At 47.4% G+C, this 27,179-nt stretch overlaps 1 protein-coding gene across 1 annotated transcript in view; it reads left to right on the top strand.

Moving 5' to 3' along the window:
• Positions 1–459: 459 nt before the first annotated feature.
• Positions 460–27,179, top strand: part of LOC147679025 (solute carrier family 2, facilitated glucose transporter member 11-like) — a 617,202-nt gene continuing 590,482 nt past the window's right edge. The window contains exon 1 of the mRNA XM_086944708.1: positions 460–563. Coding sequence (XP_086800834.1) covers positions 540–563 — 24 coding nt within the window. The 5' untranslated portion in view covers positions 460–539. The remainder of the gene's footprint in view (positions 564–27,179) is intronic.

Genomic DNA, 27,179 nt, shown 5'->3' with positions numbered 1-27,179 from the left:
ACGAAACTTCAGACATGGATAATGGGATAATGTGAAGAACAATTAAAACAGCAACCAGAATGCAAAGGTGGTGGGGGGCTAGACAAGCCCCTCATCACACCTGACGCGGGCAGTTTGAGAGTTGTGCCCCTAGTCCAGAGGTGCTGATGTCTGGTGTGGTGGTGCCTGCGCTGCTCCAGCACCCTTTTTCTGCTCATCTTTGCACTGCAGGCGGTTTGCAGGGCTGGCTGGCAGGCACTTCGACCCTCCCCCAGCCCCAGGCTGTGTACACGGTGTCTGCTCAGAGCTGCATGTGACTCTCAGCCTCCGGGCACCAGTCAGCCCAGACAGCACTAACCTGTCCTGCCCTGCCCTCGCAGTAATGCACCTTGCATCATTTTAATTCCTACTATACTAACTAAGTGCGGCGCTGGAGAGACGTGATCTAGATGGGTCCCCATCAGTGTGAGAATCTGTGGTGTGGGAACAGGAGCTGCTGAGAGAGAGAGAGAGAGAGAGAGAGAGAGAGAGCCTTTGCCAGAGTGAGAGCTAGGCCCGACATGGCACGCCTGCTGTCTCAACTGGTGAGCATCTACCTTCTTTTACCCCCTCTTTCCCATCGCTTTTACCACGCGTTGCCTCTCGCTTGACACCCCCTTTCATCCTGATGTGATGATGCCTATTCTAACCTAAATTTAACATTTGTATTCAATTCGTGTAATTCCCCTTAGCACAAAATGAATATGTTGCCACTGCCAACAAACTGAGGTAGAGGGGCTTAGAGTGCATTGAATGTGTGCTTCCTGGGCCACTGATCATGCATGTGTGGTCACATGCCAATGACGCCTGATGCACATAGACATCTATGCAGTGCTTAATTTGTAAAAAAAAGAAGTGCAGGTGCTGACAATTTTGCCAAGGAAGCCACCGCTCACGTCTCCCTCCGGTGAGCTCCACTTTCAACACTCTCACTGCCTCAGCCTCTATCTTCTAACCTTGATCTGTTGTCTGTCCCCTAAGTCTTTGCTCTATGAGTCTATCCTCTCCCCTCTCTAACTATTTTCTATCACCTTTGTCACACCCTGTATTTCGGATTTTCCCTCTATTAATTTGAGCCCTGCCCTTTTTTCCCTTCACGTTTATCTATGCTCTGCCTCTCTCCCCTCAATCTTGGCTCTTTACTATCACTCTCTAGCAGTGATATTAGCTCTGTCTCCATTTTACCATTTGTCTGCTTTTTTTCCTCTGTCCTGTCCTCCACATTCTTTCATTCTATCTTCTCTCTTCTTAATGCTCTCTTCTTCACATCATGGCTGCTTTCTCTTTGTATCTGATTTGCTCTCCTCCTTTTCTTCATAGTTACTCCGTTTTATCTCTCTCCTCTCTTGTTGTTTCTTCTCCTCTTTACTCTTGCTGTCTCTCATCTCTAACACTGCTGCTGCCTGTGACCCCTGTCTTCAGCCTGCACATGTCCCTGCCATTTTGAACTCTTCTTTTCCCTATTGTAATTCCTAAAGATTTGGAAGATGACATGTTTTACTTTCTTACCTACACCGAGTGCAAAAACAAAATGTACACCAAATGAAAATGCTTTTTTGCATATATTAATTAGTGTGGTATGACTGGGTTTATTGTGGAACAGGCGGCTGCTTGAGAACAGCAGGTGATGTCACTGCTAGTGCAGCCTGTAATTAGTAGGTCCTAGGATGGCGACGGCATCGGCATCCACTGCTCAGCTTGCTGTGACCCTGCCTGCTACAACACAGGCATTGTACACAGCCGTAACGCTGCCAATGCTGGTAAGTATGGCTTTGGTGCCTACTGGACTCACTCACGCTCAGCAATTACCATGCTGGGGTGCCGCGCACAGATTCTACTGGTGATGCCATGGCGCACAAAAGTTGTACTGGGCCACAGCCGCATCGAGCACATTGAGGATAGCAGCAGTGCAGGGCTGTCAGATATGATACTTTGGCTACGCAACAAGTGGAAAGTCCACACTTACTTTCATTTATTCTTCCTGAAGGGCCTCACTCCCAAGTTCCAAATGCGCTCTTGCAGCTTCCTTGCCTCAACTCCGTCATGAGCCAGCCCCCAGCTACAATTATCCAATGGGAGGTTTAGGCCCAGGCAGTGGCAGGGTGCAGCAGACTAGGGGAATAGAATGCAAGCCATAGTTTGTCGATGACTTCTTGGATTTGTGATCAGCGTGATGACATCATCAAAAACGTGGTGATACACAATCATGCCTGCCTGGACAGGCATATGCCCGCCTGCCTATGAACATTTACCAGCCAGTCACCATGCAATATATGTTATTCTTTTTATTTTGAATTGAACAATTAATATTGAGACCACCACCTGCAGGTTCAGAAAATGTAGCCCAGGCCCTGTGAAGGAAGTGCAGGCGCTGAGCACCTGAAAGCACCTGCTCAGATTAAGCACTGTATCTATGGCTGTGTAACCTGTATCCCTTCACTCTCTGGTTTCATGTCACGGAGCACCTTTCTCTCTCTGGTTTCAGTTAAGTAGCTCCCTTCCCTCCCTGGTTTCAGTCATGCAGGCCCTTCTCTCTCTGGTTTCAGTCTCACTTCCCCTTTCTCCCTCTGGTTTCAGTCATGCAGCCCCTTTATCCCTCTGGTTTCAGTCTTGCAGCTCCCTTCACTCTCTGTTTCATTCATGCAGCTCCCTTCACTCTCTATTTCATTCATGCAGCTCCCTTCACTCTCTGGTTTCAGTCATGCAGCTCCCTTCACTCTCTGTTTCATTCATGCAGCTCCCTTCACTCCCTGGTTTCAGTCATGCAGCTCCCTTCACTCTCTGTTTCATTCATGTAGCTCCCTTCACTCCTTGGTTTCATTCAAGCAGCTCCCTTCACTCCCTGGTTTCAGTCATGCAGCTCCCTTCACTCTCTGTTTCATTCATGCAGCTCCCTTCACTCCATGGTTTCAGTCATGCAGCTCCCTTCACTCTCTGTTTCAGTCACGCAGCTCCCTTCACTCTCTGGTTTCAGTCACCCAGCCTCCTTCCCTCTCTGGTTTCAGTCATGCAGCCTCTTTCTCTCTCTGGTTTCAGTCACGCAGCCTCTTTCTCTCTCTGGTTTCAGTCACGTAGCTCCCTTCACTCCCTGGTTTCAGTCACACAGCCCCTTTCTCTCTCTGGTTTCAGTCACACTTCTCTTTTCTCTCTCTGGTTTCAGTCACTCAGCCCTTTCTCCCTCTGGTTTCATTCATGCAGCTCCCTTCACTCCATGGGTTCTGTCATGCAGCTCCCTTCACTCTCTGTTTCAGTCATGCAGCTCCCTTCACTCTCTGGTTTCAGTCACCCAGCCTCCTTCCCTCTCTGGTTTCAGTCACTCAGCCTCTTTCTCTCTCTGGTTTCAGTCACGCAGCCCCTTTCTCTCTCTGGTTTCAGTCACATAGCTCCCTTTCCTCCCGGGTTTCAGTCACGCAGCCTCTTTCTCTCTCTGGTTTCAGTCACGCAGCCTCTTTCTCTCTCTGGTTTCAGTCACGTAGCTCCCTTCACTCCCTGGTTTCAGTCACCCAGCCACTTTCTCTCTCTGGTTTCAGTCACACTTCTCTTTTCTCTCTCTGGTTTCAGTCACTCAGCCCTTTCTCCCTCTGGTTTCAGTCACGCAGTCCCTACACTCTCTGGTTTCAGTCATGCAGCCCCTTTCTCTCTCTGGTTTCAGTCATGCAGCTCCCTTCACTCTCTGTTTCAGTCACGCAGCTCCCTTTCTCCCTCTGGTTTCAGTCACGCAGCCCTTGATCTCTCTGGTTTCAGTCACATAGCTCCCTTTCCTCCCTGGTTTCAGTCATGCAGCCCCTTTCGCTCTCTGGTTTCAGTCACGCAGCTTCTTTCTCTCTCTGGTTTCAGTCACGTAGCTCCCTTTCCTCCCTGGTTTCAGTCACTCAGCCTCTTTCTCTCTCTGGTTTCAGTCACGCAGCCTCTTTCTCTCTCTGGTTTCAGTCACATAGCTCCCTTTCCTCCCTGGTTTCAGTCACACAGCCCCTTTCTCTCTCTGGTTTCAGTCACACTTCTCTTTTCTCTCTCTGGTTTCAGTCACTCAGCCCTTTCTCCCTCTGGTTTCAGTCACGCAGTCCCTACACTCTCTGGTTTCAGTCACGCAGCCCCTTTCTCTCTCTGGTTTCAGTCACGCAGCTCCCTTCACTCTCTGTTTCAGTCACACAGCTCCCTTCCCTCCCTGGTTTCAGTCACGCAGCCCCACTCTCCCTCTGCTTTCAGTCACGCAGCCCCTTTCTCTCTCTGGTTTCAGTCACATAGCTCCCTTTCCTCCCTGGTTTTAGTCACGCAGCCCCTTTCTCTCTCTGGTTTCAGTCACGCAGCCCCTTTCTCTCTCTGGTTTCAGTCACGCAGCTCCCTTCACTCCCTGGTTTCAGTCACTCAGCTCCCTTCACCCTCTGGTTTCAAGTCACCCAGCCTCCTTCCCTCTCTGGGTTTAGTCACATAGCCCCCTTTGCTCCCTGGCTTCAGTCACACAGCCCCCTTCACTCACCAGTTGCAGTCACACAGCCCTTGGCCCCCTTGGTGCCTTCACACCGCCTCCTCTCGAGCCTCTGTGGTATGAACCTAAGTCATCCCGCACCTGTGTTAATGCACGCATTTGGGAGCGTGCATGCCAAGGTCAGGAATATTCATTATTCCCGAGGCAGGACTCTGTTAATAATGTTCTGCTATGAAAGCAGGAGTAACACAGCTCATTATAACCATCATCTTCATCATAATAATATTGATTAATACGTAAGATACGCTGGTAAAAGTATTAAACTAAAAATAATACCACAAACAACAATGGTGTTAACGTTATTTTTGGATACCCATACGGCTTACTGAAATCATTATTGTTACTTTGATTAAAATATTTTTTTAAATTATAGTATTTCCCATATCAAAAGTACTTTCTGACTACATCCCTAGATTCAAACATGTGATGAAGAAATTGCATACACATCGCTTCAGCAGGTGTTCAACTCCCTGAGCTATCACACAGACTGACTTGCGTTACTGGTAAGAAACCTGTGACAGAGGGCATCGCTTTGAGGGGCATATTATCAAGACAGGCGATAAAATTATTGCTGTTTTAACGGCAGAAAACTTCAGCTAAAACAGCGATAATGGGCTTGTTAATATGCTCTATGGAATTCCAATTGAAGCCCCTGTTAGCTGTCCTTCACATTTAACATGGGCTTCAATTGGAATTCCATAGAGCATATTATCAAGCCCATTATTGCCGTTTTAGCAGCAGTTTTCTGCCGCTAAAACGGCGATAATTGTATCACCTGTCTTTATAATATGCCCCCCAGTTTCCCAAAATGTAAGGGTCATCATTCTCAGCGAGCCTTGAAGCCACTGCTAATGGTCACTGAATAGTAAACCTTGAATGCAACCTTAAATGCATCTCAGCGCACCATCCATTAATTACCTCTATGCCACCCCAGGCTTTCTCCCTCCATGAACTCGCTGCCTTTGTGCATACTGCAGGAATAACCCCAGTCCTGTCATGCTAGAGTGCAGAAACAGCTCTTCCCTCGGCAACTCTGTGACCTTGGGCAGCAAGGAGCACTTTTACATTTCGCAAACGAACTACTTTAGGAACCACTGAAAAATCAAGATGTTCGACTGACGACGTTCACGATGTTTATGATTGGGTTCTTTTACTACTACATGTCAAGGTTTGTTCCTGAGTGGCTGAAAGGGACCTTCATTAAAGTGAGTTGACCCCCATCAGTCTAAAATACTCGACCCTATAAAAAGTGAACAAATAAATATCCTTGTGCGTTAAATTTAACTTACACACATCAGAAACTAAAGTTAGCAGGAATACAAAAATATGCCCGCCAAGTGCACAAATTAACTAAAAAAACTCTTCTGTAGTTTTGTTTCTCAGTGTGACCCTTCACTCTGAGAAACACAACTTCAGCCAGGGGATTAACAGATGTTGCAATACAAAAAGTGGTACTTTAATGGGATTAGCAGCTGCACTGGATATAGAGAAAAGCTCTCCATAAGTAGTCCTTAATTGATGCTTGCCAGGAGACCTTTTTTTTCTGCCGAAATACTAAATATTGCGGCCATCGCGCTAGTCAGCTGATTTCGTGATTTTTTCGTGAATCGCGAAATTGCGAAATGCTGGAGGGTCTGCCTGTATATTATAGTCATTGATATCTTACCAGATTTCAATCCACTAGAAGCCAAGTTACTGACCGGGGAACTAGAAGACCACAAAGTGACGCACTTATGTTTGGATCCCTGAGGCAGTGGGGGGAGGCTCTGTCATCCCCGAGAGAGTCTGCTCTAGGTTTAGGTTAATTCAACTGAAAATCTTGAATATGGCATACTTTGCTCAGAACAGGTTGTGGAGAATGGGCGTAATTTCATTCTCAAAATGCCTTAGATGCAAACCTCAAACAGGGACTCCGATACATACCCTCTGGGGTTGTCCATGCCATTATGGATACTAAAGCTGAGTTCTGTTCTCACTAGACTCAGTTTGAGGCTGGAAGGGCCCTAAATTGATCATTCTACATATATATAGTGATCTGGACAATAATGGATGCAAGTTGTCATTGGTAAGATTGGGTTTGATGTTCACCAACAGAGACCCAGCAAGTAAGTGGAAAGAGTGCATCCCTCTTCTGATGACAGTACAGGGAAAGGGCCTGGATCAATGTATGACAATAAAACAACCTATTCATAGCTTCAGAGGCTGTGCAAAAAAGCAAAAAAAAATCATGACATTTGACGGCAATGGTGTCATTGTTGAGGTATCAAGATTGACCCGATACGTCAGGCAAGTAGGAGTTGAGACAAAGAAATCAGGGATATGAAAATCCAGATAACCACCAATAGCCATGACTGAAGCTCAGTGGGTCAAATGGGGTGCTGGTTGGGAGGTGGACAAAATAGCTTGGGTTCTATCTGTTCATTTGGTTGTTTAAAAATTAGGTTTGGGATTTTTGTCCTACACCATTAAAATCCATGAAATATTCTAAAAAATGAGAGAGCAATATGGCATTTTTTCTCCTCATAGGATCATTGGAAAAGAGAGTCTATAACTTATCCAAAACAAGCCTACTTTTATAGGGTTCTGAACGGTGTTTAGACAAAATATCAGAGAAAAAATATTGCAAGGCCAAAATAATGTGCCAAGAATTGTGAGGGTAAAAATAATGTGAAGTTAAGTTTTTACAGAAAAGAAAAGTTTTAATATATATAACTCCACATACATGTACCTTGACAATATATCTATCTTCAAGGTACACAGATGTGGAGTTCAAGGTTACAAGAGAGTCAGTTGTTGGTGATCGAGCCCCACCCGTTTCCCCTCTCACATAAATGTTAAGAAATAGCACTGTGGCCTACCCATCGGCGCTAACTTCAATACCAAGTATATTCACATTGGCAACATTTACTGACTATACATAATGGCCCCTGGCCACATTGCATATGGAACAACAAAGGCAAAAAAACATATATTCACACTTGCCAAACAATAGAGGCATGGTAACACAGAGAACACAACATTAATTCAGCAATGCCAAAAATGAAAATTAACAGGGCAAACATTTTTTACAACACCACACATCCTCCAAAGCCATTTCCCCACCTATATACTGTTTACATAGGAAAAAAGTGAAATACCACTAAAAAGAAACACATTTTGCATTTTAATCCAATGTCATCCATGGCCTAAAGGATGTTTCAATTCAACAGGCACCACAGAAACAGGTGTTTCATGCACCCATGAATAGTATAGGGTCACTGGCTGGAAGGCCCATTTGCAGACTAGGCCACAAAATCTATTAAATCAGGATTGCAAATGTATTAAAAGATGGGGAGAACATGTAGTAAACTGTGCAGCATTTTCCCTTCACAAAAGAAGGAAAACTAAATGCAACAAAAATATCTAAGCCCCTACTAAAACTGCAGGCCACCTACCACAATACATTTTGAAAATTGAATAAAAGTACAAATACATCTAGGTGCATGCCTCAAATCAAACAAACAACATCCTTATACACCAGTTTTTCAACTTATTTGTGATATCTCAAAAACAAAGTCCTTAAATCCAAAGGAGTTTCTGGGGCACTATCTCCTTGTTTGAAAAACAATGTTTTAAAAAATGGCTTCCTAATCAACAATAACAACTCCAACGGCCAGTTTCAGAAGAAAATCCACTCCAAATGCCTCTCTGCTGCATTCTGAAGCTGAAAAGGTGCTCACCACTCCGTTTGCGATTGGTACTTAGATTACTACATTGGTGCCATGGCGGCAGAAGCTGTGCAAATGGGCTCAAAATCTCATGGAAACTCGCTAGCTGTATGAGCAATATTGCACGCACATATAGGCGTCCAGAGACTCTTGGCTTGCGCAGTTGAGAGCCATCATTAAAAATGAGCGGAAAAAAAGTCTGGTCTGCTCTCAAATGGCGGAATTCAGAAATTCCGTACCATTCCATGGTGTTCGTAGTGCCTGAATTCTCTCAAAATCAGTGAGAGGAGAAGAGATTATGGCCTGGGCTTAGTTGTCAACAGATAATATATCTCATACTGAATAGACCCGCATATTGTCAAAACTGCATAATTCCCATAGACACCTCCAAGTAAAGAGGCACTTTGAATCATATCGTTCCCGTCCCCAGGGTGGCCACTACTTCATTGAAGGTTGGACTGCCATAGTATGAAGCATGGCAGATTGGTTAGCAGTATTAACATTTTGCAAAGACTGGCCTCAGTGGTTGGGGTCTGTCCTCAGAAGCCATAAAGCGAATGCCCCTAGTGTAGTGGAAGCTTCCTTGTAGTGATGAGGCACTCCACTTCATTATCTTGTGTGACTGATGCACCAGGATTGACCAATCGATCAGTAGATTTATGAAGTGCACAGATGACAAAAACGTCCCTGAGCAGAAAGACCCAATAAAGGAAACATCAGCCATAACAGATTAGGACATGTCAAAGTAAAGCATGAACCGATCGTAAGCCATGACCAGACTGGTACTGGCAAAGCCTATTACAAAGGTATTTAGAGGTCTTCTGATGAAAATAAAAACATTTTAGAACTAAAGCTTTGTAAATGATGCACTTGTTGATAAGCAGCCAATGCAGCTTTGTCAAATTGAGACATGCTGATTGGGTTCTAGGCCATTCTAGAACTAGGCAGGATGCTGAATTTTGCACAATTTGCAAGCGGTTAGGCAGATACGTTGGTAAACCTAGATAGAAAGCGCTGCTATAGTTCAATCTGAAAATTATGGATGTGCACACAATGGTTTCCCGCATGTCAAGGGAAACAAATGCCAGAGTTTTCTTCAGTAAACAAGAACAATTCCCAACAGGTATCATAAGAAGGCAATTTTAACAATGTATGCAATTCGCATTACAAAAATAAGCAACAAGGAGTCACTAGGGTTTTTTTTTTAAAAAGGCGGTATTATTCACCAGTTGAAATAAGAGGAGGTCTTTCACATGGTAATACAGTTAAACAGCACTGTACAGAACAGATCATGTGACAACCCAGTGGCACTTGGTGAGTAGTGATATATACAGTTAGTGACTGTGAAGGTGCAAGTGCTAAGGTGAACAGCGTGATCGGCGCATAGTGGCAAATTATACATCAATAATGGCTCCAAAAGATCAAGTTGTAGTCACTTAGAACATGATTGCATAAATTTAACAGGAGCACAAAACGTAATATGCGTCATATAATTATGCTGTAAAGTCGACGGCATTTCGATCCCCTTAAGTTGGGATCGTCATCAGGACAGGGTTGTCGATGAAGACAGTGAAAGTCACCCAAGCGAAGGCGCGTGGGTGGCTAGGGTCCAAGCGGTCGCTCAGGAGTCGGTAGCTGATCGTAAGTTGAGTTGAATCTGGTCAGCGAGGGGAGTCGGGCGGCGCCTGTGTGAGTCAGGGTGGCGGAGGGCGATTAGGGCTCTTGGGATCCAGTGGTGCTCGCAGTTAATGCTGGAGCTGATGGATGTGCACACAATGGTTTCCCGCATGTCAAGGGAAACAAATGCCAGAGTTTTCTTCAGAGCCTGAATGAAGCACTGCCAAACAAGACCCCACCACTGAGGAGATCTTATGGCCAAAGGAAAACATGTTATCAAACTTAAATCCCAGGTTTCTTACCACCTTGAAGGCAGTATGGGGGGAGACCCAGATCCTCCGACCACCAGTCATTAGACCAATCGATGACAAATTTGACCAATAAGCAGGATCTCCACTTTAGATGTGTTGCACTTTAAACAGTTCCCATTCATCCACTCTACCACTTCCAACAAACATTTTTTAAAGAAAGCCAAGTCATTTGGAGCATTCTTCCTAAAGAACAAGGTTATCTGGGTGTCATCAGGCTAGGAAATCTCTTTAATCACAAATTTTTCAATGTCAGCTGGTGGCATAATATATATGTTAAACAGCATAGAGCTCGACAAGCAGCCCTGGGGGACTCCATATTTCATCTCTGTTGGCACTGATAAGTAAGGCTCCAAGAAAACTGATTGCACTCCATTGGATAAAAAGTATTGGATCCAGATGAACCACTAATCTCTAGATCAGTGAGTTTAGATAGCAGAGGCTGGTGAGAGATAGTGTTGAAAGCCGCAGGTAAATCGAATAGGATGAGGCCACCCATCTGACCCTGATCTATGCGGTGTTTGATCTCCTCAGATACATCAAGAATGGCAGTCTCAGGACTATTCTTGGATTGAAAGCCCGATTATGATGGATGAAGCAAGTTATTTTCTTCCACATACATATTTAATTTGTCGTTTTTCTACGGAAACACCCTCTACGCCGGGACCACAGCCAAGCTCCAGAAAAGATTACAGCGCATACAGAACGCCTCAGCAAGACTCATCCTGGACATCCCCCGCCACAGCCACATCTCTGTCCATCTGAAAAATCTGCACTGGCTCCCCATCAGCAAGAGAATCACATTCCGACTCCTCACCCACGCACACAAGGCTTTCCACGACGCGGGCCCGACGTACCTCAACGACCGCCTCGCATTCTACATGCCAACCCGCCAGCTCCGCTCCGCCAGCCTCGCCCTGGCCACCGTCCCACGCATTCGCAAAGCCACCGCCGGAGGAAGATCCTTCTCCTCCCCACCCACCTCCGGCTGACACAGGACCATCTCGCCTTCAGGAAGCAGCTCAAGACCTGGTTGTTCGAGTAGTAGCACCCCCCCCCTTCCCCCACCCCCTCAGCGCCTTGAGACCCTAACGGGTGAGTAGCGCGCTTTACAAATTCCTTGATTGATTGATTGGTTTACTCGTTTTTCCAAACCCTCAGCAGCTGCTGGTAGCAGAGAACTAGGGCCATTTTTTTCGGATCTGCTTCTGTTTTTTTTAAGTAAAGGGATCACTGATGCCTGTTTCCAGCCTTTAGATACAATACCAGAGATAAGAAAATAACTACAACTATGGTTAAAAATAGGAATAATCGGGGGGCATGGCCGATCAGCAACCAAGATGGCCATATAACACAGCGGTGCGCTGAGGCAAACCCGGAGGCCCCAAATATCCGCCATTTATCCTGACATCTTACTGGTTTGGATGCCAGATTCGGACAGCGCTTGTGTTCCGGAGCTGGGAGGAGAAACTCCCGATTCTCTATTTCATTCAAGGCGGCGGCGGTGACGCCCGGGGGAGTGGCGTTCAGCGGGGCCAAGCCCGCTGGAGAGCACTGCAGAAGCACCGGCCTCGAGTGAACTGATGGCCGGGAATGGAGTCGGTGAGTCAACGTTGGGGGTGACACGGGGCGGCGGGCCTCGCCCTGGGAGTTGCACGGTTCTGGACTAAGGCCCTGCTCTCCCTGGTGACTGGGGGTCACCCCCCCTCCTGGCTGTCAAGGGATCCGGAGAGCCTGCATAGAGGGGAATCGAGCAGGAGGGGGCAGTGTTTCAGGCACCTGTGGTTACCGGTCGTACAGCCGCGAGGCAAGTGAAGGCCTGATCGGTGGAGTGGTTGGCTCTGCCTGGACTGGAGGTGAAGGACTGAAGGCACGTGCCAGGGCAGCCAGCTGCGGAGTGTGCGGTGACTGCATTCAGCACAGGAGGGAGCCCGGGTGTGCAATCCACGCGCCACGTGGTTGATAACAGGAGCTGAGTGGAGTGGTGAACTCAGAGGAATATGAGAGAACCGGGGCATGTGTGGGGTGCAGATCTGGTCTACAGCCCTAATCCTGACTCCACGGTGAGGACCGAGAGAGTGGCCAGGGAGTGATCGGTCTCTGCCGGCGGCGGGAACCCACTGGGGAGTGACCTGGTTGATCTTCGGCGGGCTCCCTGGTGGATGAGCACCAAATGGCGGAGTGACGGCCCGGGCTGAAGTGGCCAAAGAGAAGATTCAATGGGGACTTGACGCTCTGTTTTACATCCGGCTTCCCTCCGCGCAGGTGCCTTTGGAGCCGCGAGGGTGCGGCGCTGAAAGATTAAGGGTGCTGTGGAGGACGGCTCCCCTGAAGTGTAGGGCGGCGGAGTGTTCCTCACTGGGTGTTCCGGAGCGCGGGGGTAGCAGCCATCATGAAGCCCAAGAAATCTACAATGACACAGTCCAATACTATGGATAATTACACGGCGTCCACAGGTGGCGGAGGGGAGGCGAATGCAGAGGACGCGACTGTGGCACAAGAAAGTTCCCTTTCCTCCATAATGCAGGCCAGACAATCTCTCAGAAACACACTGGAGTCTAAGATTGATAAAGTCACCATTGAGATGGTGCTCCAGCGTGCGGACTTAAACAAAACCTCTGAGAAAGCCACACAGAATGCTACGGATATTGTCGAACTCCAGCGAGCCACCAAGCTATTGCAGCAACAGGTCCAGCAATTGACTCACCAACAAAGGCTGGCAGCGACCCGGCTGGAGGATCAGGAAGGAAGGGCCCGAAGGAACAACATACGAGTGGTGGGGGTGCCGGAGAAAATGGAGGGGCCTAGTGTTGATCTATTTTTGAAGGACTTAATCCTAAAACACCGCCAGCCCAAACGCCTATCGAAATTCTTTGTCATTGAGCACGCACATAGGGCACCGGTCCCGCCTCCACGCCCCGGGGCTTCCCCGAGGACGATCATTGCTCGGATCCTAAACTTTAGAGATTGAGATGCCATCTTGCAGGCAGCCCGCCAACGTGGGGATCTCCACATAGAAAATGCCACTATCAGATTCTTCCCCGACTTCACACTTAAAGTCCAGAATGAGCAACGTTCATTCGATGGAGTAAAGAAGGAGCTTCGTGACCGTGGGATCAAGTACATGATGTTCTTCCCAGCCCGTCTGAAGATTTTGGCGGATAGGAACTCATACTTCTTCAAGTCTCCGGAGGACGCCCATTCCTGGCTGGAGGAGCGAACACAGCAGCCGGGAGAGCCCCGACCGGGTGGCAGCTGGAGGAATATGGCGGAACAATCCCCGACCTCTTCTATGGGCTCCACTGGGGGAGATCGGCGGAGGCAGGACGGCCTCCGCCGCCCAACAGGAACAGGAACCGGGGCCTGTCAGCTTCACCGGACATGGGGTGAGATGGCCTGGGCCGCCCTGGGATGCAGGAGGAGAATGGAACACACCTAACGTATGAGGACCCCCATGTGCCTGGGACTCCTGGTAGGAGGGGTTTGATGGACAATGGGATCCGAGTGGGGAGTCTCCAATTTTGTCTAGGCTCCCTGGTTCACAACACCTGTGATGTTATGAGGGTGGGTGGGTCACGGAGGATCCTCCGGTCAGGGGTGCAAATTGTTTATGGGGTTCCCCCGGCCTCAGTTATGGTAAGACGTCTAGTTGGCTACAGGAGCGGGCTGGGTGAAATCCCTCGGGTTGCTGTACTGGCTATTCTATGCACCCCCTAGGTTTTCGTTGTGAGGGCTACATGGCAGGGTAGCAGGGAGGGGGGAGGGTTGGGGTTCAGGAGGGGAGAGTCAATTGTTTGCTCTATGTAAGTTTGTTGTTGTCTTCTGTTATTGGTTTGGCTCCAACGGCACTGATGGTGGGCAGGTGGGAGGTGGGGGGGGGGCAGCCATCCCTCACGCTGGGTACACAGTTATGGTGTATACTTCTAAGACACAATTAGTTACTATCCTGTCCTGGAATGTTAACGGACTGCAGGATAAAAATAAGCATACTATGGTGCTCCAATATTTACGCAGACATGCTCGGATATTGTCCTCCTCCAGGAGACACACTTGATTGGGAACCACTGCAAGGTCCTTGATAGATTCGGCTACACACTGCGGGCACATGCAGGCTTTACCACTGGCTGTAGAGGAGTGGGGATCCTCATTAAGATCTCATTGCCACTGACAATAGGGAGGCAGTGGTCGGACCCTTTAGGGCGCTATGTGACACTATCTGTTCGGTGGGAGGGTCTCGCACTCAACCTCTGCTCACTCTATATTCCCCCGAGGCTACACGGTACGACATTCCCAGACATTGGAAATCTGTTATTGGAGCTGCCACCTGGGTTCCTGATCCTGGAAGGGGACATGAATGAGGTCATGGCCAGCGAGCTAGATAGGTCCCAGCTTCTGCCTACCATGGGGGGAGGGAGTCACTTACGGGATTTTGTGCATGCTATGGGCTTGGTGGACTTATGGAGGGCGCTTAACCCGCATGTTTGACATTTCACACACATTTCCGCGGCACACGGCTGGGGGTCTAGAATTGATTACATTTTTACCCAGGTGGGTCAGATGGGCCTCTTTAAGGGAGGCGCACATAAAGCTAGAGGGATCTCTGACCATTCCCCGGTGGAGGTACAGTTATGGGGGCCCCCCAGGCTGGATACCTTCCTGTTTAGAGATCAGGAGTTTCAGGAACAGTTTCGGGAACGTGTAGTCCAATACTTTGAGGAAAATGTAGTTTCAGTTAGCTCTCATTGTATAGTGTGGGAAGCATATAAAACTGTGGCTAGGGACTTTGTGCAGGCAGAGGTGGGGAAGCGACGCAAGGAAAAATACGCACAGATTGAGAGGTTGGAGCAGGACCTCCAGGATCTGGGGATGCCACGGGGGCGACGCAGGAGCAGGACCGGGACAGGAGGCATAGGCTGTGACTCACTGAGAAGGAATTCAGAGATATTCTGTCTGACCAAGCAAGATCATGTGCATTAGCCACCCAGAGGTGGGTGTATGACCTAGGGGACAAGGCCAACAAAATGATAGCCTGGCTCGAAAAGCGGGACAGGGACCGTAATTGGGTATCAGGACTTCGTGTGCCAGATGGGATGGTGCAGGATAAGAGCAGGGACATAGCAGAGGAGTTTGCATGTTATTACAAGAGAATATATTGGACACACACAACTAGGCGAGAGCAGGATTGTGAGAGTTTCCTTGCCCCCCTGCAATTGCACACCCTGTATACGGCAGATAGGGACATTTTGGAGTCGGACATCACAGTTAAAGAGGTAGAGGATTGTATTGGGGATCTGCAGGTTGGGAAGGCGCCGGGTTTCCGGCAGAAGCGTTTAGGTGCGTTTCCAGCAGGGTAGCGCCACATATGCTGCGCATGTTCACTGAGTCTAGGCAGGAAGGGAAGCTTCCGAAGGATCTTAGGTCAGCGGCGATTGTAGTGATCCATAAGGAGGATAAGCCTCAGGACCTGTGTAGTTCATATAGGCCCATCTCCCTTCTTAATTATTAAATGAAAGTTCTTGGGAAGATTCTGGCCACGAGACAGGGGTGGTGGTCCAGTCTCTGATCCACAGGAACACGCGGCTTAACCTGTGGCGGCTTTTTGGCGTCCTGCAGGCGGTCTCTGAACGTCCTGCAGAGCCGGTTGCCATACTATCTCTGGATGCCCATATGGCCTTTGATAGTATAGAGTGGCACTATCTATATGCTGTTTTGGGAAAATTGGGCTTCGGAGACAATTTTCGATCATAGGTAAGGCTACTGTACACTGAGCCGCTTGCACGGGTCCGAGTCAATGGAGCTCTGTCGAGGGAGTTCTGCCTGAGCCAAGGCACGCGGAAGGGGGGCCCGCTCTCTCCGACCCTTTTTGCCTTGGCTTTGGAACCCCTGGCGTGCTGGGTAAGGACAGACCCCCTGGTGTGGGGCACAGATCTGAAGGGGGGCTGAGAAGGAGCGCATATCATTATATGCGGATGACGTTTTACTGTATGTGCAGCATCCATCCAGAGGTTGATGGATACTTTGCAACAATTTGGCGAATATTCTGGCTATCGTATTAATTGGGGCAAATCCCTTGGCCACGTACTGACTGGGCCGCAATCACATTTAACCGTGACTTGTGAGGGCCTGGTCTGGAAGGAGACTTTTCGGTATTTGGGTGTCTGGGTGACAGGGTCAGAAGCAGAATTTCTATGTTTGAACGTGTTGGCCCAGCTGGAGCGACTACGTGGAGAGGTGGAGCATTGGTAAACCCTACAGCTCTACTTGATGGGGCACGCTGTTTTATTTAAGATGATGGCCCAGCACTGCTTCTATACATACTTCAGAGCACGCCCTTCTCTGTGCCTGAGAATTTTTTCAAAGTGGTTGAGTCGGAACTGCGCTCCCTGTTGTGGAATGGGGGTTGCCCAAGAATAGTTCTCAAGAAACTACAGCGGGGGCCATACGAGGGGGGCCTTGCGGTTCCAGATGCACATCTTTACTATAGGGCAGTGCAGCTGATCAACATTAATGGGTGGGTGTTTGCCCTGCTGGAGGAGCCGGCATACAGAGTCGACCGAATGGCCTTTGGTGCAAACACATATCTAGCTGCCCTTTACACGAGGGGTAGACGTCGGCTGCCGTTGCCCTCCAAACGGCAGCGGTGGTGGAGGCTTGGAGGCGGGCCATGAACGCACTAGGCTGGGGTCGAAGCTCACAGCGCAAACCCCGTTGTGGCATGGGACTTCCTTCCGGAGGTGGCGAAACTCCTGGGTCCTCGCAGGTGGAGCCTCATTGGTATTGACAGACTTGGGGGATATTTGGAAAAGTGGGGGTATGATGGGATTTTACAACCTGCAGGTGGACTTTGTCATGGGCAGGGAGAGTTTCTACACTACCAGCAGCTGCGCCATGCTCTACACAAACACCTGAGTCAGGGGGAGCAACTGTCAGATTATGCCCCACTGGAGGACAGGTTATTGTTGGACCCCATGATGGATAGGGCTATCTCCCTCACATATATGAAGCTCATTAACAATCTGGCGGACGCTCTGGGTCCTCTGAGAGAAATGTGGGAGTCGGACGTTGGACTATTAGAGGACGACGACTGGGGGGAGGCCCTCCAATGCCCCCGGGAATGGCAGTACGAGCTAGGTTCAGACTGGCCCAGTTACGCATTTTACATCACTCGTACACTCCACGCATAGTACAGTATAGAATTGGGTACGTTACCTCGCGGTTCTGTTTAAGGGGGTGTGAGTAGGAGGCCTCCTTCTTTCATATACTTCGGGAGTGCGCCAGAGTCTGGGCTTATTGATCCCGGTTGGCTGACAATATGTTAGAAGTAGTGGGTGCGGAGGTCCCGCAAGAGGCTAGATGGCATGTCTTGGGGGTGATGAAGGACATAACGTGGCCTAAGTGGGATAAACAATGGTTGGCCTTGACAAGTATGGTTGCCAAAAGGAATATAGCTATATTGTGGGGGAGCGATCTACTGCCAATGGTGGAAGGGTGAGCAAGGGATCTGGACTGGTGCCAGCGAGCGGAGAAGGTCATTTACACTAGCCGAAGTTGCCCCAGGAAGTTGGAGAAAATTTGGGGGGCGTGGAGGCGATATAGGGGGGAGATGTGGGATACCCAATCTGGGACTACTCCTGTTTAATGTGTATAGGCCGGCCCCAGGGGGATATTGGTGCTGTTGTTGTTGTTGCAGTGAATGGCCCTGTCCCCTTTGTTTCCAGGACTTGAAATTTGTGTTCACAGGACCTTATGTTTTACCATGATTGTATGCTTGATTTTCTATGTAAATCCCAATGAACTCCCGAAGTCTACTGATGTGCTATTGCATGGAGCTTGTTCTTATAATAAAAATATAAAAAATAAAGAAATAAATAGGAATAATCACCTAAATCGCATGATAGAGCACTCGGAGAACAAGGATCAAGCAGAGAACCCGATTTACACAATAGGATTGCCTTTCGCGACTCTTCTAAAGAAATTCAGTCAAATCTAGATAGAGTGCAAGCAGCGTAATGCTTTAAACCCTTGTCCAGAGAAGGCGCAGCCAGAGACTTAATAGTGAAAGAGGCTTCGAGGTCTCTATTTTATAAACAAAGAAGATGGGCGACAAAACATGCTTTGGGGTAAAGAAACTGTTTTACAGTCTTAAAAGTGTCATGCGCCGAATCATCTGCCTTACTAATTTTAGTTGTGAAAAACTTTGCTTGCACTATCTTAAGCCCTCATTTAAATCTTGGCGGGCAGGTTACTCCATCACAACGGAGATGGATTTTCCATCAGTCGAAATATAAAACCCATTATATCCTATGGGATTTATATTTCTGCTGAAGATATCTGTAACCCATCCGCCAAGCTCTAAATCAGGCCCATAATCTTTTTGCTGTATACTTTTAGGGCCTGTTTCTAAATAGCAATATCCCCCGAACTGTATCTCATGCACCAGTGGCGTTCTAACTGTTACAATGTTTGTTGCCAAGTGCAAGGTCTGGAAAGAACCAAGGCTTTGATTTTGCTTTGCAAGAAGAATGAATAGTTTGAAGGTAAGCTGCCTGATTAGCTGAGCAAAAGAGACAGCTGGCGACTGAAGTCCAAGCCTCATGACAAAGGCCTGAGAGTTCTGCAGGCCATGGCAAAATGAGTTTTCATTAGTCTATTTCCAAATGCTTTTGAAATGGCAAATTCAGTTCAGACACATGGAACCCATTTAGTCCTACAATAATGACACACAGGGAAGATTTAAACCTTAAAGGTTTATCTTCAGATTATAAGTCATACCGGAATTGGGTAATAGAGCCACAATCAAGTGATCAATATTCAGAGTGCCAAGCTCATTCAGAATAGAGAATCAATCAATAAACTCAGTAAAGGTTAAGTTAGCACAATACAAATTATAAAATGAGAGGTGTGCTTCCTGGTGTCAAAAGTGGTTTTACGTTCTGGAAATAGACACTTAAGGATATGGGGTGGGATCAGAGGATTACATACAAAATGCCAGTTTGGGTGGGAACAAGACTACCTCAAGTGATTGTATTGAAAGTTTTAAACAGAGGGACATGATAGGTTTCCCACTATAGGGGGACATAATGGAAGCAGTGTTAATGGAATGCAAACAGAATTTGAGTTGTGTCGTGCAGAGTTTTATAGACACCTACAATTGAGACACCCTGTATATTGCAGCCATTGATATCCTACCAGATTTCAATCCACTAGAAGCCAAGTTACTGACGGGGGACCTAGAAGACCACAAAGTCACGCACTGTGGGGGGAGGCTCTGTCATCCCAGAGAGAGTCTGCTATTGCCTCTAGGTTTAGGTTAATTCAACTGAAAATCTTGAATAGGGCATACTTTACTCAGAACAAGTTGTGGAAAATGGGTGTAATTTCCTTGCCAAAATGCCTTAGATGCAAACCTCAAACAGGGACTCTGATACATACCCTCTGGGTTGTCAATGCCATTAAGGATTATAAAGCTGAGATCTGTTCATACTGGGCATGGTGTTGGGCTGGAGGGCTCCTGAAGGATCCTAAGTTGATCATTCAACACATAAATAGCGATCTGGACAACAATGGATGCAAGTTGTCGTTGGTATGATTTAGTTTAATGGTCGCAAAGAGAGACACAGCAAGTAAGTGGAAAGAGTGCATCCCTCTTCAGATGAAGGTATGGGAAAAGGGCCTGGATCAATGTATGACAATAGAACAACCTATTTATATCTTCAGAGGTTGTGCACAAAAACATCATGAAATTTGACAGCAATAGTGTCATTGTTGAGGGATCCAGATTGACCTGATGGGTCAGGCAAGTATAACCACCAATAGCCATGACTGAAGCCCAGTGGATCAGATGGGGTGCTGGTTCGGAGGTTGACAAAAGAGCTTGGGTTCTATTTTTCATTTGGTTTTTTAAAAAGAATGTATAGGATTTCTGTCCTACTCCATTGAAATCCATATAATGTTTTAAAAAATGGGAGAGCAATCTGGCATTTATATCCTCCTCATAGGAACAATGGAAAAGGGACTCTATAACTTATCCAAAAAAAAGCATACTTTTATAAGGTTCTGAATGGTGTTTAGGCAAAACATCAAACAAAAAATATTGCATGGACAAAATATTGTGCCAAGACAATTCTGAGGACAAAAATAATGTGAAGTTAAGTTTTTACAAGTTTTTACAAGAAAACAAAGTCTTACTATATATAACTCCACATACATGCACCTTGACGATATATATATCTTCAAGGTACACAGATGTGGAGTTCATGATAGTAAATCTATACTTACCTCTTTGCACTTAACTTCTCGATATTTTGTTCCTGGATATTTAGACACAATAATCTGTCCACAAAATTGTTGTAAATAGAAGTCCTTGAGCCAGGTGTATAATCAGGTTACTTTTATTCAAGTTGAGTTGCAGGTCAAGTTATTAAGATAGAAATACAAAAGACATAGTGAAGACCCCACCTTGTCAACCAGCCTGCCTGGTGCCAACTGCCAGTTGAGGCCAGGCAAAGCCCCCAACACTCCATGATGTCACCAAACATTCTAGTGGTGACATCATGCGAGTCACAGTGAAATCACATGGGCAGAAAAGAGACAGGCTAAATATAACAAAAATATTATTTATTTCGGATATTCAATCACTGATCCATTCTGAACAAAGGATTTTATACACCAAATGGAGTTGCACATGGTTCCCACAAAATAAACCAACCAGAATTGAATAGAGTAAAACAGTAGCAAGAAAATACATTTTGAAAGTCTTTAATAATTCTATAACCACTAGCGTCTCAGGTACTCTACCTGAATTAAAACAAATATTGCCACATTTTGTGTTATTATGCTAAAACAGCTAGATAAACTTGTTTACAAAAGTTGTTGTCTTGCCAGTGAAAATAGATTCAAACATTATTCTCCTGTGACATGAAAATATAATTTTATCTACGTGGAGTTTGAGGCCTATAATTGCTTTGATAGCTAGAGTTCGATTTTTCACAGAAGTCCTTATCTTTGGATTTTTTTTCTTTCTCATTTTATTTATTAGAGTTTACTTGCACAACCACAACAGACAGTAGCCTAACAAAATTACATCATGCATAAACCCATCTGGGCATTAGATTAAGTTATTCACAGTGTGCATATAGACCCATAGTGACTCAGTTGCTCTGAGAATCCTGGTCTCAACGCAGTGCCCCTAAGTCCACACAGATTGTCTATCAGGTTATGTTGGAGCTCCATCTCATGTTTCTATCATGTTCCTACATATCCATTTTTACATCGATTTCCATGCCCATCCAGTTCTGTTACGTATTTTCATAGAGGCCCCCAAACGCCTCTCCACCTGGATGAAGGTGGTAACTTATAGACATGGAGTTCCACCAAATAACCTCATATAAGCACATCTTTCAACCAACAGTTATACTTGGGAGCCCTTTTGTTCCATAAATTACAGACCTAACTCCCTGTTGCCATTCCCAGCTAAGATCGTGGAACGAGCTGTTAGTCAGACTCTCTCTTCCTATCTTGAACACCACAGTTTGTTGGAAGAGGTTCAGTTTGGCTTTCGGCCGGCTCATGGGACCGAGACAGCCTTGCTGACCGATATGGACGAACTGCAGAGGCGGGCAGACAGGGGTCAGGCAGCAGCATTAATTCTGCTGGACCTGTCTGCCGCCTTTGATACGGTCAACCATGAGATCCTGCTGAGAAGGCTGAGCGAGTGTGGGGTGAGGGGTTCTGTCTTGCAGTGGTTCCGCTCCTTTTTGCGGGACAGGCAGCAGGCCGTATCCCTCCCCCCATTTCAATCCGCCTTCTCCAATGTGCTGCATGGGGTGCCCCAGGGATCAGCTATTAGCCCTATTCTCTTTAATGTGTACTTAAAACCTTTGATTGCTGTTATTAAGGCCTCTGATATTGACATCACAAACTATGCGGACGACACTCAGTTGATCCTTTCATTTGAGGGTGAGGAATCGATTTCAGTAGAAGCTTTTCATAATTGTTTGCAGGACACGACTCGCTGGCTGCGGGAGAACTCGCTACAATTCAACACAGGAAAGACTGAGGTGATCTTCTGCTCGGCAAACAGGATTTCTCCTTGTCTCCCGAGCAACTTCTAGCCTTCGGGCACTCGGTCCACTATTCAGCCGGTTGCCAGTGTCCGCAACTTGGGCATCTTATTCGAAGACAAGCTCACTCTGGAAAGTCAGGTCACAAAAACTACAGCTTCCTGTGTTGCGATCATCAGATCCCTCCGAAAAAATGTCCTGCTGCTTCCTTCTCAAGTGCGCGCACAAGTGGCCAGATGTACTATTCTTAGTAGGGTCGATTATTGCAATGCTCTCCTGCTGGACTCCCCTAACTTCCTTTTGGATAGATTGCAGAGAATCCAGTTGGCAGCCACCAAACTCGTACTAGGCTTGCCTAGAAGGTCTTCAGCTTCTGCAGCTTTAGCTGAACTTCACTGGCTCCCGGTGAGACAGAGAGTTCTTTTTAAGTCTCTCTGCCTTGTTTTCAAGCCCTCCATGGGACAGGACCTGTGCGCTTGCGCAAAAAATTCACTTGGTACATCCAGAGAAGAACACTGCACTCCTCGTCGGCAAGATTAGTGATGGTTCCTAGGTTTCGTAAGGTCAGATCGGGGGGCAGATCTTTTGGGGTAGCAGCTGCTAAATTATCGAATAGCCTCCCCTGGGATATCAGGCAACTCAGAGAGCTCCTTCCATTTAGAAAAATGGTAAAAACATGGCTGTTTCCCAGGATGTTGTGACCGGACCCTGTTCTTTTAACTCGCTCCCCCTTGAGCCACGTCTCCCAGCGCCAGGATGCCTACTAGGTGATAGCGCGCTTTATAAATTGAATAAATAAAATCGATAATAAATCCCCCCCCCCACCCCCATGTCAGAGCAACTGAGGCCCAAGAGGGATGCCACTGCCAGCAATTTCCTAAAGTGCTTAGGAGCATACATTATGCCTTCCAGTAATATCATAAGGGGGATGGGGGCAGCACTGTCTATCATCATGCCAAGTGTTGGCATCACTTGGGCTCAGATTGTTGTAACTGCTGGGTAATGAACACGCTAAAAGGAAAGGATCTGCAGTAATGTCAATGCTTAGGTCCGTGGACCAATGTGCCCCAGCATGCCATTCTGGTTCAGGGGTAGTGCAGCACATTTTGCTATACATGTGAGTCCCAAGTTATTTGGCGGTTGGGTTCATCAGCAGTGAAGATAGTAACTCCCAGCCATCTGAGGTGTCTGGAAATGATGGAATTATCCGCTTCTTAGCTATAACTTCATTTGCAATCTGCCCGGTTGCAGAAAGGAGGCGTTCCCTGCTGAGTTCCACCAGCCATGTCAGCCCCCAACCTGAGTACGCCACCATATATCTTCCGCTCTGGGTGAGGTCATCTACTATAAAGTTTAGACTGGGTGGAGACTGGCTCAATCAAGCTGCCTTCCAAATCCACATGTGGAGACCATCGGACATTATGAATCCAATGATTAGCAAATTGGTCCTCTGCAACTGATTATTTGAGCTCAAAATTGAGAGCCCCAAACCCTCCCTTTTATTAGACCTTCTGTAACATACACCAACTTATCTGTGGCTGTTTCTCAGCCTAAGCCATCATGAGGGAGTGTAGTTGGAAAAAAAACACTCCTCGAAGAGGAATGGAGATGTTCTGAAATAGATACAGTAGTTTCAGAAGCACCACTATTTTCATCTGGGCGATCCTGCCAGCAACCGATAAGGGCAGCTTAATCCATTCCTATATCAAGTCCAAAATTCGGGCAATACAGGTCCCATAGTAATTCAGCCATATCCATGCCATTTGGGGGATTACATAGTAATGTGATCTATAGTAAGAAAGCCCTTCCACACCCATTCTCTACAGTACCATAAACAAATTCCCATTCAATTGAATCAAACGCCTTTTGACATCTAAAACAGAAGCCACTAGCTGATGTGTAACTGTACACAAATTGTCCACTGTGGAGTGGCCAGAGATGAACTGTGACTGGACCGACTGCACAAGGGAAGGTATTAGCAGCAGAAGCCTACTGTTGGAGGGAAATCTAAGAAAGATAAAAACCAAGACACAATTGGCAAAGCAATATAGGTTTAGTCAAATACTGCAGGGGAGATCAGTCACCTCCTTGTAGATGAACCCTGATGTCCAAAGCACAGCTCAGAGGCAGCAATATTTATTCTCTAAAACTGCAAAATGATAGTTTTAAAACGTTTGACCTTTTAGCAATTTCCATGAACAATAAGCAGAAACATCCCATGTGGGTTTCAGTTCTCGGAATTCAAGTGAAGCACAAATGTGTTTAAGTGACTGCACAATGCATGGTTATATCTTGTTGAATGCTAATTGGGCCAAGCTATTTGACCTTTATGTGTGATTTCTTTTACCAAGCTGTCTGACCTTTACCTGTGATTTCTGCAGCAACATGCACATGTTTGATAGTATGTGTATGTTTCCTCAAGCAGGGGATTATGAGAAACTGCATTGGAGTGAGAAACTGCAGCGTTTAGAGGTAAAGTGGGTCCATATGTGATTGGTCCATCTCAGCTGTTCCCCTAACAGTTGAAGATTATGGAGACCTATTTTTGTGCAACAGCTCAGCTGAACTAACCACAAAATGTTCGGTCATGTTTCCCGAAACTGAAGTGAAAAGTGACAAGCAGGTGACCGGCTGGTTTCTGCTTAACCCACTGCCTTCCCGCACGTATCTATTTCCAAGAACTTCCGGCCCATCTCCCTGCTCCCGTTCCCGGCAAAGGTCATCAAGAAAATCGTCAACATGCAACCGGCCCACCACCTCGAAGTAAACAACATCTTGGACCCGTCCCAGTCCGGATTCAGACAAAACGACAGCATCGAGACAGCCCTCATCGCCTCCACAGTCGACATTAGGCACCAACTAGACAACAGCGAAATATCTGCCCTCATCCTCCTGGACCTGTCAGCCGCCTTTGACACGGTCTGCCATCGCACTCTAAAGAAACGCCTCCTAGAAGCCGGAATCCAAGAGAAGGCTCTTGACTGGACCACCTCCTTCCTCTCCGGCAGAACCCAGAGCGTCCGCCTCCCGCCCTCCCGATCCGAAGCCACCAACATCATCTGCGGCGTCACCCAGGGCTCATCCCTCAGCCCAACGCTGTTCAACGTCTACATGGCCCCCCTCGCACAAGTTGCCCGCCATCACGACCTCAACATCATCTCCTACGCTGATGACACCCAGCTCATCCTCTCCCTCACCAAGGAACCACACACCGCCAAAACAACCTCCACAAGGGAATGAAGGCCATCGCCGATTGAATGAGGAGCAGCCGTCTGAAGCTGAACTCGGACAAGACGGAGGTCCTCATCCTCGGATCCACCCCCTCAGCCTGGGAACGACTCCTGGTGGCCGACCACACTGGAAACAGCACCAACACCCACCGACCATGCACGCAATCTAGGATTCATCCTCGACTCCTCCCTCTCCATGTCTAAGCAGGTCAACGCTGTCTCCTCCTCCTGCTACAACACACTCCGCATGCTCCGCAGGATCTGCAAGTGGATCCCGACCGAAACAAGAAGAACGGTGACACAGGCCCTCGTCAGCAGCAGACTGGACTACGGCAACGCACTCTATGCAGAAATCCCAGCCAAACACCTACGACGACTACAACGCATCCAAAACGCCTCCGCCCGACTGATCGTCAACGTCCCCCGCCGCAGCCACATCACCCCCCACCTGAGAGACCTACACTGGCTCCCCGTTGACAAGAGGATCACCTTCAAGCTCCTCACCCACGCACACAAAGCACTCCACAATGCCGGACCAGCCTACCTGAACAGCAGACTCAGCTTCCACACCCCCACCCACCAGCTCCTCTCTGCCAGCTTTGCCCACGCCGCTGTCCCCCGCATCCAACAAACGACCTCCGGCAGCAGATCCTTCTCCTACCTCGCCGCCAAGACCTGGAACACCCTCCCTACCCACATACGGCAGACCCAAGACCTACTCGCCTTCAGAAGACTCCTCAAGACCTGGCTCTTCGAGCAGTAGCAGCACCCCCCCTTCCCTCAGAGCTTTGGGACCCTCACAGGTAAGTCGCAGGCTTTACAAGTACTCTGATTGATTGATATGGGTCTGTTGCTAATTTGATAGGTTTGATACTATTTCTAATCTGAAAGGTCTGCATGGGGGTCTGGGGTTTTAGATCTGTGGGGGTCTCTACAAGATGTTTCTCATTCTGCCCACTATCATTGCCCTCCATAGTGGATTCTTCAACTATCTCTTCTACTCTACCATCTCATCTTCTAGGAGATGACCTCATACTCACTAGTCTGTCCCTTCACTTAGTGCATTTTCTAACCATAAATGCTGCTCCCACTTTACCTGTCAATCTCTTATAGCACACCATTACTATCCGAAAAGTATCAAGAGCAACAATTCCACCAGAGGCAACAAGGACTTGAACAACCCAGACATCCAAGACAACACCTACTCAAACCAACACATGAACCATTCATCAGGGGCTCTACCCTCGCTGTCCATTTTCTTTTGTAGGTCATGCAGTGTCTGAATGGCCTCCGTCAATGTCCCACTGTCTGCATCGTTGCCGGCACATATGGGCAGCAGGACAATCCAATCTTCTTGCTCCCCCCCCCACATGGCCGTCATCAAGTCCAGTACATATCTGTGCCGCATTACCATCAATCTAATGGCTTGTACTTCTTCTTTAACAGCATTGAATCCATCTTCTGTTGCATCATCAATTCCACCCCGTGATCTGCAAACACCAGACAACTGCTTTTGCCTGAATAAATGGTAGGACACTTCTAAAGAACAGCTGGACCTCATTAAATAGTCTGTGCTCCTGTGGAACATTTGCATAACTACAGTGCCAAAGTACTCTGCAGCTCTTTTATTCTGGTAGTGATGCAACAAGGCCATTGGACGGCTCATGGGATGGTCACATGATGTTGAGAGGCCCACTCCTAGTATCACAAGGGAGGGTGTGTGTAGAGTCACTAGGGAGCAAAGGCTATTC

The sequence above is a fragment of the Lissotriton vulgaris genome, chromosome 11, assembly GCF_964263255.1.
Source record: "Lissotriton vulgaris chromosome 11, aLisVul1.2, whole genome shotgun sequence".
Taxonomy (NCBI): Eukaryota; Metazoa; Chordata; class Amphibia; order Caudata; family Salamandridae; genus Lissotriton; species Lissotriton vulgaris.
The sequence above is the reverse complement of the archived record's forward strand: the minus strand, read 5'-3'. Positions and strand labels throughout refer to the sequence as shown.